Here is a 16,027-nt window from a genome sequence, read left to right as displayed (position 1 = left end):
AGTATTTGCAACCATCGTGGATATCAAGTCTCTTGCTTGTTGGGGAGTCATGTTGACTAACACTCCTCTACTAGCGGCGTCTACCATATTCATCTCCATAGGTTTCTGGCCTTCACAAAAGTACTGGAGAAAATATTGTTCCGTTTTACCATGTTGTGGGTAACTTGCACATAACTTTTTAAATCACTCCCAATAGTCGTAAAAAGACACTGTTTCTTTTTTGCTTTATTCCATCTATCTCTCTTCTTAGTTCAGCTGCACGTGATGCTGGAAAAAACCTGTTAAGAAATAAGTGAGATAGATCAGCCCAAGTTGTAATAGATCCAGGGGGTAGATAAAATAACCATTACTTAGTAGAATCTGCTAGGGAGAAAGGGAAAACACGCAATTTAATTTGATCCTCAGTTACCCCTTAAGGTTTCATGCTAAGATAAACCGTATGAAACTTTTTCAGATGTTTGTGGGGATTTTCATTTTGCAACCCAAAAAAAGTTGGAAGTAACTAGATTAAATTTTACTTCAGTTCAAAATCAATATCCATAGTAGGATACGAGATGCATAACGGCGGTTGTTCTACTGGAGCTTTAGCTAGTTGCCGAATATTTTGGGCCATAGGTGGATGTGCTAGATTTGGGTTTTCGTTAACCCTAGTGTTAAGCACTTCTTCTAGTGAATCGACTTCAACTTCTACTTTTTTGCTTTCAAATGTTTGAGTAAGGTTTTCGTTAACCCTTGACTCTACTTCGTCGTCGATTCCAATTTCTAGCAGTGGATTACTTTGAGTCCCAACAACCGCTGACTACTTTTTCCTTAGCTTTGTTTCATTGCAATTAGCTCTCGCAGTCTTTTCGATCTTTAAATCAAACGCAAGAGTACCTGAAGCAAATCCAGTCATAAGAAACAAAAAACAAGATTAGTACGTTGCCAGTCCCGAACAACGGCGCCAAAATTTGATGCGGTCATTGAGATCACCAAAAATATCCTATCCCTATAAAATATTGAAAATAATAAAAATAATAGTACAAGGGAAGTAGGGTCAAATCTTCAGGGACCAGATTTACACAATTGCTTGTTCCTAGAAATCTAGTCAGAATCGTGCCCAAGAAAACTTGCGTACCTGGGAAAAAAAACAAAATTAAAAGTTTTGATCTCGAAAAAAAATATAAAATAAAAACAAAATTAAAAGTTTTGACTGAAATTTTGAAAATTAAAATTAAATTAATAGAAATAAATAAAGTTGAGAAAAATGTGTTTTTATGGAGAGATTTCAGCCTCCGGTTGTCTCGATCCGCCTTGGGTTCACTCATCGGCTTTTAGGTGATCTTTCTCAAATAGAATAAGCCAGTTATAGTGGAAGAGGACGCCTACGACCACCAGCTCCAAGAATTTAGACTTACAATTTAACGGAACCTAACTCTAGCCAACGATCGCTTCTGTGGGATCATCTTATGCTAGATCATCACTTCTTAATGGCGAATCCCACGCCATTTCGTTTCTTGGGTTTGCCAATCTCTGACGCAGTAGACTAACGAACCAACTGTGCAACCTTCCCAAAATATACAAAGCGGTCGTTCCTTGCACACGTTGAAAAGATCACTTTTTAATGGATATGGGCGGAAGTGTTAGCCCCGTAATACGGAGAAATGATGAATACTCGTTGAGAAGGCTAAGTACAAATTCTAAGCCTCGTGAACCATTTTTGGGGAACTTTGACCACCTTCGGCTAGATAAATTTAGTGGCTCATAGTTTGTGGGGAAAAGGAAATAAGCGTAATGGAAATAGAATTTTTATTGGAAAAATGGAAAGAACAAAAAGGCTAAACTTTATGGGGAAGAGAGTGTTTACAGAAAAATATGGACAAAATTATGTCACTCCATCTCCTATTTATAGTAGTAAGAAACCTAGCCTATTTCTAATTAAATTCTAAAAGATAAATACAAATAATTAAAGATAATTAAAGATAAATGAAAATAAATCCTAAAATTAAATCTAAATAATAATCCTTAATAATTAAATAGAGTCTTGTGCTACAAAATTTCTTCTTTTGCTCTTTTGCCCTTATGTCTTCGATACTTGCATTTTTGGCACCACATTTTTTCTTATATCGCATGTTGGCCTATTTTATCTTCAAATTCGCACTTTTAGTCCTTAAATTCCATTTTGCCTTCAATTTAGTCCCTGAAAGATAAAAGACCATAAATAGCTCAAATTAGTAGGGTCATGCTCAAAATAAACATGCTATTAGCACATAAAAATATGTCATTCTAGAGTATTATCAATATGGCATGAACCATTAATTGGTCGTATTTCCCCCTTCAAGGAAGGTACGAAAGGAGTGGTAGGTGCCTTGACCCCTAATTTGGTATAATTATCTATTTAATCTTTAAACTTTTGTGAAATTGTTGTTTTGATATCTCTCATTGGGGAATTTAATAGGACTTGCATTGCAAGATCTGTCTTGCAACAATGGAATTGACTGATCTGAATTTTCTCTAAATATTAAATATTTATGAGAAATAAATTGTTGAGCTCATTCCTCCAAGAAAACAATTCAGCACCTTTTTTAATGATTCGTATTATGGCAATATAAAATTACGTGGACTTTCCATTTCAAAAAATTATCAAATTCCAATGAATAAGAAGATCCATTTGTATTTGGATTGACGTTTACTTCTAGTGTGGTGTGTTTAGATATTTTTTTGTCTCAAGCTATAATATCGTTACAGTATTTAATCTCGTTGCTACCGCAAGTAAACACACCGTACATCCAAAAAGGCTCTTGCTTATTATCGATTAATAGAAAATGAGGCTATTAACGAAATCAATTTTGATTAACTTCACATTGATTTTTGTTTTTAGTCTAAATAGAGAGTAGATTTGATGTTTTTATTACGTTTACTTAATACACCTGAAAACAGGTTTTTCAAGTTAGGCTTCAAACTTTGATAGTTAAAAAATGCATATTAAATCATCCCTAAAGCTAATGGAGACATTTTTCAAACTTTTAGGAATGTTTTTAATCATCCCCAAAGCTTCAAATAATCATTTTCAAGTGAATATTGATGTTTTTCCTCGCCTGTAAGTGTTCTCCGAAAAGATAAATTATTAGTTATAAAATGTGTTTTATTCTTTTAACTGGGGATTGAATCCCCAGCCACATTAATAATTACATAATATGATAGCATTTTCATTTTCTATGAAGAAAATAGAAATAGTTAATCTTAAAATATCAAAATACTTTTGAAATGTTGCAATTAATAACAATTATGTTTAATATGAACGGAGTTTCAAGGTTATGTGATTGGCCTTGACTTAAATTGCGTGAGTGTGACAAATGAAGTCAATGGTGATTGAGATGAAAATGTGTCTGTCAATCAGTTTCTATCATTTCCTCAATCTAATTCAATCAAAGGGAACCATATTTTTCTTTTACTTCGATTTGTGACAATTCAATCCAATTAAATGGGAAAAATAATTTCTCTTAATATGGACAACTTGATTTGTGGCTTCCCCCCCCCCCCCACACCACCACAAATATTAATAAGGTAAACTAAAAAAATGCCATTAAATTATTACCTTTGTTCTATTTTGGTCATTAAATTATTGATTTTTTTAATTTAATCATTGAACGTTTTGAAATCAAAATTGATTTGAATTTCTTTATTGGTTTAATAACAAATTTAACTCTTTAATATTTACAATTATATCTATTTGATCCTAAATATAACATATTCAACAAACATAGCCGTCAATGTTTACAAAATTAGTTATATTAGTTCAAATTCTTAAAAAAAAAAGAATTTAGCCCTCAAAATTTTTAAAAAATTCAATTTAGTTCTAACTCTAAAAACTCAATAAATTATTTTTGGTCCTTTACAAAATTAATAATTTAAACTTCTTAACCCAAAATCTTAGTTTTAAGTTTCAAAATTTTATAATTTTATCCTAATAACTAGGAATTGATGAAATAGTCATCGTCCTTCATATTAACGATCCTTTTTACACGTCAAATTCTTCAAATCAAAGATTTGATAAAATAAATTAAATTAAATTTAAAAAAAAAAAAACTTTCACAACATTAGACCATGAAGGCTTAATAGTAGTTTTCACAACACTACACCCCTCGGATTAAGAATTTCCACAATGAAATGTTAACATTATTGCCGTTGTTTGTTTAGAATCTAATATAAGTAGTACATGCTCCCCACTCTTATTGTCACTCAACCTTCTCATTTTACAATCTCCTCTTGATTGATTTTATTATCCATCTCTAAGAGAAACATGAAAGGGTGGTTAATACCCTTGTATTTCCCTCTTCTTTTCCTCTAATTCCTGTGCTCTACCACTACCCTCCTGCCCTCATGGCCAAAGCGCTGCCTTAACCCAATTCAACAATTCCTTTTCCGTTGATTGCTCTTTACTCCCAATGCAAGTACACATGACTAAGAAGACAATCTCCTGGAAGGAAGGGACAAATTGTTGTTTGTGGGATGGGGTTAAGTGTGATACCGAAACAGGGAATGTGATTGCCCTTGATCTTAGCTTCAGCTGCCTTGTGGGTCCTCTCCACTCTAACAGCACCCTCTTCCTTCTCCCCCATCTCCGTAACCTTAACCTTGCTGGGAATCATTTCAACATGTCCCCGATTGCATCCCAGTTTGGTCAGTTGACTAGTTTGATCCATCTAAACATCTCTGAATCAGGATTTATAGGTAAAATCCCCCTTGCAATCTCACAGCTTTCTAAACTGTTGTCCCTCGACCTATCCGAAAATCATGATTTGATCTTTGAAGGGCATGTCTTTGAAAATGTCGTGAAAAACTTGACGCAACTAAGACACCTTCATCTCTCATATATCAATATGTCTTCAGTTGCACCTACCTCTTTCATTAACATGTCTTCTTTCATAACAACTCTTATCCTTGAGGAGAATGGACTTCAAGGGAAGTTCCCCGAAGATGTTTTCCACTTTCCATTCCTGCAGAAGTTCAATCTTTTTGAGATTGACAACCAACTAGAACTCAAGTTCCCAAAGACAAATTGGAGTGGTCCCCTCAAGTCATTGTTAGTCTCTGCATATTTGCAGGAACTACCTGATTCAATTGGCAATCTTAGATCTTTGGAAATATTGGAGCTTCTCAATGGTAATTTCAAAGGGCCAATTCCAGCATCTCTCGGAAACCTCACACAACTTGAACATCTATATCTTTCCTCTAATAACTTTGCTGGTCCTATTCCATATTCAATATTCAACCTCACTCAAGTTCAGTTTCTAGATCTTTCGGGAAACAAGTTGGTGGGTTCCCTTCCATCAAAAGTGAGTGGGCTTTCACAACTTAGTATTCTACGCCTTGATCACAACTTTCTCAGTGGCAGGGTACCATCCTGGTTGTTCTCTCTTCCATCTTTAGTTGAGTTAATGCTTAACAGTAACAAGCTGAATGGCACCTTTGAATTGGACAAACTATCAGAGATCAGCAAACTTGAGCAGCTCTCTCTCTCAGATAATGCTTTGTCATCATTCACCAGTACAAGCAATGCCAATTACTCTTTGCCTAATCTTGTGAGTTTAGAACTATCTTCTTGCAACATCAGCGAATTTCCAAATTTTGTAAGAAATCTAGAAGGTTTGTACTTTCTAAACCTTTCTTACAATAGAGTTCATGTTATCGAGGCAGATATGTTTCTAAAGCTTAAAGGCCTTGAGGTTTTGGATCTTTCACACAACATTCCGCTGTTTGTGAGAAACAATAGCGAGGTTGATCTTGTTTTGCCCTTATTTGTCGAATTGTCATTGTCTTCTTGTAATATAACTGAATTGTCAAATTTCTTGACAACACAAGAGAGTTTGAATTTTTTAGACCTTTCAAACAACAACATTCAAGGCCAAGTTACAGAACAAGAAAACAATTGGGGAAGCAACCTAGTGGATCTTGATCTTTCTAAAAATTTGTTGACAGCTCTAGAATATTATCCATGGAAGAGTATTGAAATTCTTGACCTTGGCTCCAACCTGCTAGAAGGGCCACTTGTAACACCACCACCTTCCACGATGGTTTTCTTAATCTCAAACAACAGATTAAATGGAGAAATTCCATCTTCGATATGCGATCCAGCGCGTTCGGATTACCTTCTTATTCTCGACTTGTCCTATAACAACTTGAGTGGAGCAATCTCAAAATGTCTGGGCTTGAGACACCTTGCAGGTTTAAATTTGCAAGGGAATAGTTTCCATGGAAACGTCCTTGATTTTTGTGTTGAGAGAAATTCCGTGTTAGAAAGTCTTAACCTTAACAAGAAAGATTTTGATGGGTCCTTGCCTAAATCCTTGGCCAATTGTTCTGGTTTAGAAGTGTTGAATCTTGGAAACAACAAGATAAATGACACATATCCCTATTGGTTGGGAGATCTTCCTGGGCTAAAAGTTCTTGTGTTGCGCTCCAACTATTTTCATGGTCAAATAGCCCATTCTGCAAATAAGTCGCATTTCTCGAATCTGCAAATTTTAGACCTCTCGCATAATATGTTCTCTGGTTTTCTGCCAACAACATACTTCACAAATTTCAAAGGTATGATGAATTTGGCCAATGTTGATATGGCTTATATGGGAGGTCCTTCTCAATATTACACAGATTCCATAGTTCTCACAATGAAAGGTGAGGAGATTGTGCTAGAGAGAATTCTAACTATTTTTGCAGCCATCGATATGTCAAGCAACAGATTCGAAGGAACAATTCCAGAAACAGTTGGAAACCTTATTTCTCTCATAGTGCTCAACTTCTCTCATAATCACTTAACTGGTCATATTCCTTCCTCATTAGGGAATCTGGCAGCACTGGAGTCACTAGATCTCTCGTGCAACAGACTTGTTGGCGAGATACCTTCACAATTGACTGGTTTGAATTTTCTTGAAGTGTTAAACCTGTCAGACAACCACCTTGTCGGTCTCATACCTCAGGGAAAACAATTCAACACCTTTCTCAACGATTCCTACGTCGGCAATACAGGATTGTGTGGGTTTCCCGTGTCAAAAGGCTGTGGCCGTAGTGATCCACCGCCAGCAATTTATGATGAACGGGAAGTTGACTCTGCATTTGGATTGAATGGGAAATTTGTAATGATGGGTTATGGATGTGGATTGGTTTTTGGATTTTCAGCTGGATACATCATGATGACAATTCGGAAACCAAAATGGCTTGTCGGGATGATTCAACGAGCAGGCAACAGAGTTCTTAGGAGATTCAAGAAAAATCGTTGAGGAAGATGGAATTTGTGATGACAGATATTTGCTCATCGATGGCTGGCCGGTTGAACACCTTTTCTATAGAATATCTCTCGCTTGCTCCATAATTTTAGATTTAAGAGTTTGTCTCATAGTTTTATTATCTTGTTTTGTTTAGGTTTCTATCCATGTGTTAGGTACTATTGAGTTTTGGTGAATTAAATGGATGATGTTGTTCTATAAATTAAAAACAGGAATTACATGCTAAGCATTCCTCATAAACGTAAACATAAAGCAATTGATATCTAAGAGTATATCATATTCAGAAACTGAAAACAGAACCACCAATTTCAAAGCTAGTAAACTTAATCAATGTCCAAAACCCAGACCAGAACCTTCGAATTCCATAGCAGTAATGTGGTCCAGCTTTTCTTTCATCTCGTTACTCATGTTGTTCTTCCAATCCCCAACACTGCCACGCCTGAAATAAAACTTGTACTCAAAGCCTAACCAAGGATCAGCTCCATGTTGGTTCACTTCCAGGTTTTTAAGCCTTTCCAGGTTGCATCTCCACAACACTTTGTCTACCTCTTCTTCCTTCTCAAAGGGCCTTCCAAGGAAACAAGCCAGCCTCCTCAATTGCCCCTTTGGGTCCTTCTTCATGTCTTCATATCTCAAGAAAAGTATCTTCTCAGGCCTCTTTGTACTTTCTTTCCAATAACTTTAAACATGGTCATGGAATGGTCCGAAGACATGAACCACTCTGCAAAAGCTGTCAAAAGCTTCATCCATTGGCCATGGATCATTTCCCTGGGTAGTAACCAAAGAGTTCAAACAGTGCCACAATGACACAAACATGTCCTTAGGGTCTCGAGTGATATACACGATCTTGCAAGCTGAGTTTTTAACAGATTCGGGTAACATAGGGTAAGGGACATGGGTTCGGAATATTCTTGGAGAAGGCATATATGAGAGATCAGGATTGGGATTTTCCTTGAAAAGCTGGACTTCCAGAGATGGCATTAGCTCATTAGGATGACGTTTGAGCAAAGGGTCATTGTTATCATCATTCATGCGACCCATGGGATTCATTATTGTTGGGATGATAGCCTTGAGCCATGTGGTGCCTGTCTTCATAGAAGAAGTCAAAAATACATCAGTCATTTGCTTGGAAGTTCAAACTGGCAGCCATGGCAGCAGGAAGGTGAGAACTGGCATACCAGAAGCCTTCCCAGTTGTAAAGATCTGAACAACACCATGTTTCTTTCAGGAGTTCGCCGAACAAAGTAGAAAATGCCGATGGAAAGCTAGAGTACTCCATGGAAAGATCTTCCCAAAATATAACACCTGGTAGATATAGGAAAACTAAACCAAGTACAAGAAATATAACAGCACTTTGCTTGAAACCAAGAGCTGATCCCGAGCAAAATTTATAATGAGATAAAAGGGATAAAGGTAGGCGGCCCTAAGATCAGAGAAAGTCAATAAAACAAGTTAGCACTATAATTGTTTGAATAAATTATGAATATAGCAATTGTGACATGACAATGGTAGTCCCAGCTACACCAAAAACAAAAAAAGGCTCTTTAATAATAGATTCGTCCATTCCTATATCTCAGTTGCAAACCTATAGCCAAACCTCAAATCTCTAAAGATGAATATGTCGGACATGTATATGTTCAATTCTTTTTCTAAGTTTTCCATGTATTCGTAAGATTCTTCTGAAGGTCAAATCCCATACCCATGTCCAAATATGCACCAAACATTAGTGTTAAGACTCGTATACTGAAAGAAAAAGGAAGAGTCAGAGACACATAGCTTATAAATCACTGAAGAAACAACAAAAATTCTTGTCTGTCAGTTGAACTTGTACATGCCAGCCTGCAAATTTACAACATAAATAGAACATATTGGAAGCCAAATACAGTAGAACTAATATTCACTAGAGTAAACATATCATGGAAAATATATGTGGCTCACACTATGAACATTAGGTTAAAGTACAGAAGTTACTTAAGCCAAATACAAATAGTTGCAGAAGTTTAGGTGAAAAAATTACCACATCTTTAGGGTAACTTTTCATTTGAAGTTCAAAAAAGTAGCTGGAAAAGTTCAACAAATGGTGAATCCTAAGGGTTGCAAATAACTAGGATAAAACATATATATAGCATGCCCTAAAGTTTGATTCCTAATCTAGTTTCAGGCACAGTTCTAGAATGATTCAAAGTTAATTTTTAGGGGTTACTTTTCATTGGAAGTTCAAAAAAGTAGCTGGAAAAGTTTGACAAATGGTGAACCCAACTTTAAAAGTAGAGTAGAGAGAAAATTAAAATGTTGCAAGAGATGTCAAAACAGAATTAGCTTTAAAATTGCTTTGTTATCCACTCTTTCTATTGACTCGCTTTTGCTAATATATTACACATAATGCTAGCATTACTATATGCTTTCATCATGATTGTTTACATGACAAACTTTATACATAAATAGTAGACACTATAAGAATTGGGAAATTCTTATGGATCCATGGTACCGGATGAAACAAGATCATTGTTCTTCAAGAGACTGTGAGGTTCAATAAACATGTCAGCGGATGGATGCACTCTGCTTCAGCATATAACAGTCAAAAGAACATAAATATTATCTTATTATGCTCAGCATAGGAAAATTATAAATTTTAATCAAGGAAAAGAAAAAGTGTCTTACAAATCATGAATAGCTGCTATCTCTAAAAATCATCATATTACAAAGCAGTCTCCCATGCCCATCAGTAAACTGGGTTTCTACCTCTACCTGATGCCTTTAGCAGGTGTCCATCTCCGAGTATGAGCCTCCATTAGGTGCATTATCTAGGCCAATATGGCATGGCGGAACCTTAGGCTGAAATAGCATCATCTGTAGTAGCTGCTCTTCTTGCAAAATAAAAAGGTCCAATCTCAGAGCATTTTTCCTTGGAAAACCTTAGTGAAGTATTGACTAAGGGGAGAGGACGCTCATTAGAAAGGGAAGCAGCAAGCAGAGACAGATAAAGGACCTACAAGTATAAAAGGAACTGAAATGCTATTCACATGACTCATAAGTGCTAGCATGGATCCTGTCATGGAAGAGTCAATTCACAGAAAGACTAAAAGTTCAGCTAATATTTGGCTAGGAATTAAATTGGGACATATAGAAAGTTATGAATGAAAAACGAAATGTCAGATTAAGGTTAGAAATTATCATAGTACATTGCATTTTACCCCTATAGTGTGCAACAAGGAATTGAACATCCTCACTCAAACTATTGTTTTTATTAATAGGACAATCATGACTGAGTTATGGCAACAGAGAATTAGCCTCCACTCCACCACATGACTGAGTCAGCAGTGGATTAGCCTCCACTCAAACACATGACTAAGTTATGTAAGAGAGTTATCCCCTTGATGTTACAACTCATAAGAAGCATTCAAAATTTTGACGATTCAAAGACATACTGTCATGGTTATTTTTTTAGATCAGAAACACCTTATTCAGAAACTTAAGAGGTTGTCTGGGAAAGAGCTCTTAACATCTGAACATGAAAGCTATGCATTTAATTTAAGAAATTTCCTAATGATTCCCATCATCTCTCCACCTGGAAACCGCCCAAGACAGCCCCTCGCAGCTGCAATCTCGTTAAACTCAAAAACTGAATCACCACAAAATGCTTGAACTTGCTTGCATTTTCTCCCTTTTTCTAAACCAATGGCTTCATTTAGGTCTTCACCTGCCTTAACAGTAGGAAGAGGAAATGGATCAAGGGAAGTTTCCAAAACACTAGACTCCCCACCAACTGCACCCACAAAATCTTTCAACCGGCAAATTGTAAATGGAACTGGTTCGTAACTGTGATCTCCATATTCAACAGGTGTAGAATGGTCACCGGTGACACAAATAAAATATTGGAAGTTCCCAGTTGATTCTGCCTGCCACAGGAGCTTAGCCAGCTGTGCTATAGCTCGATCTACAGCTTCCAAGCCTTTTACTTTGAAAACACTCGCCTTATCGTGACCTGCATCATCTATTGCCTGAAATTTTGTAACAGAATGAAGTTGCATCACTTAATGATATGGAGAATATTGTACATTGTGCTGAAGGCAAATATAAAAACAAAATAAAATATTTAAATCAGTACCCAAGATAAAATATTCAAAAAGTTAAATGATTTTTTCCCAGGCAATATTGCATAAAAGATCCTTAATCAGCTTTTTCACAAACAAGACTGTCTTAAGGTAGGATTAAACATAAGAGTATGCAAATCTAGGAAATAAAATGGGGAAATTGAAACATGCTGATTCTGGCCCCAAAAGGTGGTCATCAACAAGCATTTGCTAAATACTGGAAATACTAACAAAGGCAAAAGACTAATGGGTTGATAAGGTCATTACCTTAATGTGGAGAAATCCAAAATCATAACCATCTGATCTCCCAGGCTTGTGCTCATCCTCCCCTGGTACAAAGACACTAGGAGATGTTTGTAGAGGGGTAGAGAGTGCCTTAGCTATGGCAGTTGCCTTTGAAGTCAAAAGTGTTCGATAGTCTCCAGTTGCTCCAGGAGCTTCTAGGATATCAATATCAAGTGATAGGCCCAATCCTGCAATAATTTTTGTGGGAGCCACCATGCAAGGCCACAAGCCATGTTTCTTCTCGAATTGTGGAACCTATAAAGCATGGAAGAGGTAGTAGCATTTATTGGTATCTTACAATAGAAATGCAAGAAGTACATCAAATAGAAGACCAGAAAATAAAAACATTTTTTTCTCCACGTTCAAAAGTAGTAAAATGCATATATAATTGGGAAATTTCAGGACAACACACCTCAATTCGGATACCACAGCCTCTTAAAAGGACAACGTTAGCAACGCTTTTCCCTTCTGCTAGCCTTTTTGCATTTAAAGGGTGAGAAACCAAAATCTTTGATATCTCCCTGGATAACTCATTAACAACTGCAGCTGTGTGTCTTGCTTCATCAGTATCATCTAAAGCCTTGGCTTCCAGAAGTAAGCGGTTGTCCTTCAATGGGTCAGTTCCTGATATGTTTCCACTCAGTCTTGGTCCTTTAACAACAACTCCACATCGGTGCTCTGTTGCATACCTGTGAGAGATCTCAGCATCTTAGATATGTTACAACAGAAACTTTGCTCCAAATCAATTCTCAAGAGAGTGCATAACCAAAATGACAATGTTAAAGTAAAAACATTGTTGATTAAGCTGGAATTTTCTATATCCTGCAGAACTAAGGGTGTGTCTATTATTGCTTCTAAGACGCACTTTTGGGACAAAAAGCACTTTTGAGATAAAAGCACTCCTAAACAAGTTACTTTTTGAGAGAAAAAGTGCTTCTCCCAAGCCAAAATTTGGCCCAAAAGCACTTTTTTGAGAAGCTGAAAATTTTAGCTTCTCCCCAAAAGCACTTTTAAGAAGCATTGCTAAACTAAGCCTAAGTGCACAAATATAACTACATAAACTGGCAACTACAGCAATTAAAAACATCAGTACCTGACTCTTACTTCATACTCAGGAAAAGATGGGAGCTTCACTCTATCCAGGGCAACACAAAGGATAGGCCCCTCTTCTTCAAAATGCCTGTCAGCTCTCCTACTTGTAACTATGCCAGTTTTCTCATCCAAGGTCGCAAAATTTGACTGGAGACAGATAATTGAAATGTTGGATTAGGTAACCATTTACAATAAAATATCAAGTTATGAAGAAAATTATGGAATTACAAAATGTTAACTTGTTGTGAAAAACAGCAGGAAGATCTTTAAGAAAATCGTTCCCCTCAAGTAAGTGATCAAGTGAGAAGCTAGATCATATCTGGTAAGGAGAAAGGCGCTAAGTTTAATCATTTTTCAGGAAGGTAAAAGAATATGTAAGGTTTAAAAGTAAAAAATTGTATAGAGCCATCTCAGGCACGATTGTTAACCTAAGTTTAACATTAAACTAAAATGAAAAAACAGCAAATGACCAAAATTTTCCTCATTCATATCAAACTAATATCTACATTGAACTCACAGCTAATATGTTATATTTAAGAATCATAAATCTGTTTGGATATTATCAAGATATCAACATAAGCCATGCTCAATAGACGGTCCACTACAGAAATAGTATCAGCAAACAGTGTAAGAACTAGTGCAGACGAGAAACAAAGGAAAAAGAACGAAATGAGAGCTAGAGCAGGTTACACACCTTGAATGCAATATCTCCAGGTGACATTGCCAACCCAGCCCCCATGGACTCAAATGCACCACGCCCTCGGTAATAGACTCTCGGGTCATAGCCCAACAACGAGAGGTGAGCTGTATCACTCCCACAACCCAAACCTACTTCCACAGGGTCCATAAGGCCGTTAACCCCAGCTGATGCTATGGCATCCAAGGTTGGAACATCAGCAGCCTGCAGAGGAGTCTTATTCCCAAACCTTGGTATTGATACATCTCCTAATCCATCAATCAGCACAAATGCCACTCTTCTCTTTGGCTCTGCAGGACTGCCCATACGTACGTATATTTAACTTTAGGCCTTACTGAACAATACCTTAGTTTAGAATGGTGAATCAAGTAACAAAGTTAGCAAAGCAGCCTGTTCCTGCAGCATGCAAAGATGATCCAATGCTTCAATAGCATAAAAAAAAAAAAAAAAAATTAAGCACACTAAAATCCTAAAGAGAAATAAAGAAATTGACTTGGTCAAAGATATAGGAGTTTTTCATTGGCATAAATTTCAGTTAGAACATTGACCAAATAGAAAACTATATATATATATATATATATATATTGCAAAGTATAAATCCTGGCAATTCAATCTATTTAATTAAAAATCTACCAAATAGTTTGAACTCACATGCTTACCTGCTTCCTATATTGAAAGACAAAAACATGCATTAATTTTTCTATAGGAAGTGAAATCATAAAATTTAAGACTAAATAGAATATGGGTATCTCCCCATTATAAGCTTAGATCAAACAAAATTCAGAAGAAAATCTAAGAAGATACGCAAAAAAAAAAAAAAATCAACATGAACCAGTTAAGGATTGAATTAAAAGAAAACCCAATATGCAGAAAAAAAAAAGGAAAATTTATTATTACCTGTAGAAAATAAACTTCAAGGCTGATTAATGTAAAAGCCTTTTTCAGCTGAAAATAACGATAAGAAGAGAGGAGGTGAAGGTCCAAAATCCTATGCAAATATGGGTTTACTTTTTTTCTTTTAATTATTTGTCTAAATTATTTACTAGAGAATCTGCAATTTTATTTAGATGGTGGTGGAAAAGCAAGAAACCATTCGAACCCAAAAAAAAATAAAAAAGCAAGAAGCCAGGTATTTAAATATATTCTCTTTTAGCAACATGGAGTTTTTGGGGACCCGCGGTGAAACCAATCAATTTTATTAGTATTAAAAAAATTATACAATATAAATATATATAAAAACAAAATCGATCAATTAAATTATTATTCGATTCAATTTTGTCCCTACCAAATCAATTAGTTTAATCTCTTTCTTTGAACTTGTAATTTAAAAATTATTAATCTAATTATTTTAATCTATTAATTTGATCCGATTCAAATAACATTACAAAATTAATTGAGTTGTCTTCTTCTTTACTACTTTCTTCTTAATTATTGTATTAAGTTGAATTTGATAATTAAATTGAAATGTTATGTAGTTTTGTTACATTTTATTTTGATCAATATATGTTTTAGTCCCCATATTTTTAATTGTAGATTTTAAATTTTAGGTTTATTTATTAATGTTATTAAATTTGCTAGTGTAATAATTTGAAATAAAAAAAAATACTAATTTGGTAGTCATTAGATCTGAACATGGGTCGGGTCATTCATTCAAGCCCAAATGTCTCCTCGAAAAATAAGAGGTTTTGAGCAAAAATATAGACCCGAAAAATGAGTTTAAACAAAAAAATAAGGCTTGTTTTCTAAATAAGTCGAATCTCGGGTAAGATTTTTTTGTCTAAACCTAACTCAACCTGAATCAACCTAAACTTTTTTTTTTCCATTTCGTTGTTGTGTGTCATTTTGCTATTATATTGCTACTATTTTATTGTTATTGTTCGGATATTGTATAAATCTTATTTTATTATTAATTTTGCTACTATCTTAGATGTATTTGTTTGTTAAGTTACTACTATCTTTATGTTATTTAAGTACAAAGACTTTTTTAATATATTTTCAATTTGTTAGAAAATATTTATTTTAATGTTTTAGTGTAATTGATGTATTATATTTTTAAATTTAATAAATAAAAATAATCTAAAAAATTAATATTGTCGGGTCATGTCGGGCTTAAGTTTAACATTTTTAATCTAAGTCGAGTTTGAACAAATTTTTAAGCTCATTTTTCAAGTCAATCAGAATTAGGCCTAGAAAATGGGTCTAAAATTTTACATCAACCGAACCCGACTTGGCCCATGATCAGGTTTAATAACTATTTAACAAAAGAATTTTAATCCGACTTGGCCCATGAAATTAATTTTTTTAATTATTCTCTCGTAAGTTGTCATTAACTTAATAGCAGAAGTCTAAAGTGTGGATTTTATTGGCACGATAACAAATTTAATCCTTCAATATTTACATATTTTATCAATTTGATCTTAAATCTAAAAAGTTCAATAAATTTAACCATCAAAATTTACAAAATTTATCATTTTAGTTCTAATCATAAAAAATATTTTAAAAATCATTTTTGATAAAAATATAAAATGACTTAAAATATAAGAATTATAAATAAAAATCAAAACATAATTATTAAAATTTTAAAAACACAAAAA

At 34.9% G+C, this 16,027-nt stretch overlaps 2 protein-coding genes and 1 pseudogene across 5 annotated transcripts; 1 reads left to right on the top strand and 2 right to left on the bottom strand.

Moving 5' to 3' along the window:
• The first annotated feature begins 4,439 nt into the window (after positions 1 to 4,439).
• On the top strand, positions 4,440 to 7,259 carry LOC108481676 (receptor-like protein 7). Its single transcript, XM_017784775.2, has one exon. The coding sequence runs from the start codon at positions 4,440 to 4,442 to the stop codon at positions 7,257 to 7,259; it is 2,820 nt and encodes a 939-aa protein (XP_017640264.1).
• Positions 7,260 to 7,431: 172 nt separating this feature from the next.
• Positions 7,432 to 8,544, bottom strand: LOC108483504 (cytosolic sulfotransferase 12-like; annotated as a pseudogene).
• LOC108483503 (uncharacterized) lies at positions 7,432 to 14,546 on the bottom strand. 4 transcript variants are annotated; one of them, XR_008285867.1, is made up of 8 exons: positions 14,331 to 14,546; positions 13,431 to 13,829; positions 12,738 to 12,883; positions 12,057 to 12,333; positions 11,627 to 11,899; positions 9,927 to 11,266; positions 8,444 to 9,824; positions 7,432 to 8,354 (listed from the first exon to the last, which is right to left on the bottom strand). XR_008285867.1 is itself a non-coding variant. In XM_017786947.2 (6 exons), exons 2-6 carry the CDS (start codon positions 13,737 to 13,739, stop codon positions 10,784 to 10,786), a joined length of 1,488 nt encoding a protein of 495 aa, XP_017642436.1. In that variant the 5' UTR covers positions 13,740 to 13,829; positions 14,331 to 14,546; the 3' UTR covers positions 7,432 to 10,783. The 4 variants fall into 4 exon arrangements, 1 of the variants encoding a protein (XP_017642436.1); XR_008285878.1 differs by having other exon boundaries at positions 7,432 to 8,350; XR_008285876.1 differs by having other exon boundaries at positions 13,431 to 13,823.
• Between the last annotated feature and the right edge of the window lie 1,481 nt (positions 14,547 to 16,027).

The sequence above is a fragment of the Gossypium arboreum genome, chromosome 1 (assembly GCF_025698485.1).
Source record: "Gossypium arboreum isolate Shixiya-1 chromosome 1, ASM2569848v2, whole genome shotgun sequence".
Taxonomy (NCBI): domain Eukaryota; kingdom Viridiplantae; phylum Streptophyta; class Magnoliopsida; order Malvales; family Malvaceae; genus Gossypium; species Gossypium arboreum.
This window is presented reverse-complemented; position numbering and strand designations above follow the sequence as displayed.

Excerpts from the sequence above, each read along its gene's own strand:
- LOC108481676 (XM_017784775.2), top strand. The coding sequence starts at position 4,440 with ATGACTAAGAAGACAATCTCCTGGAAGGAAGGGACAAATTGTTGTTTG.
- LOC108483503 (XM_017786947.2), bottom strand. The coding sequence starts at position 13,739 with ATGGGCAGTCCTGCAGAGCCAAAGAGAAGAGTGGCATTTGTGCTGATT. Across the intron at positions 12,334-12,737 it reads GAGTATGAAGTAAGAGTCAG|GTATGCAACAGAGCACCGAT; the intron begins GTACTGATGTTT and ends GATCTCTCACAG. Across the intron at positions 11,900-12,056 it reads GCTGTGGTATCCGAATTGAG|GTTCCACAATTCGAGAAGAA; the intron begins GTGTGTTGTCCT and ends CATGCTTTATAG.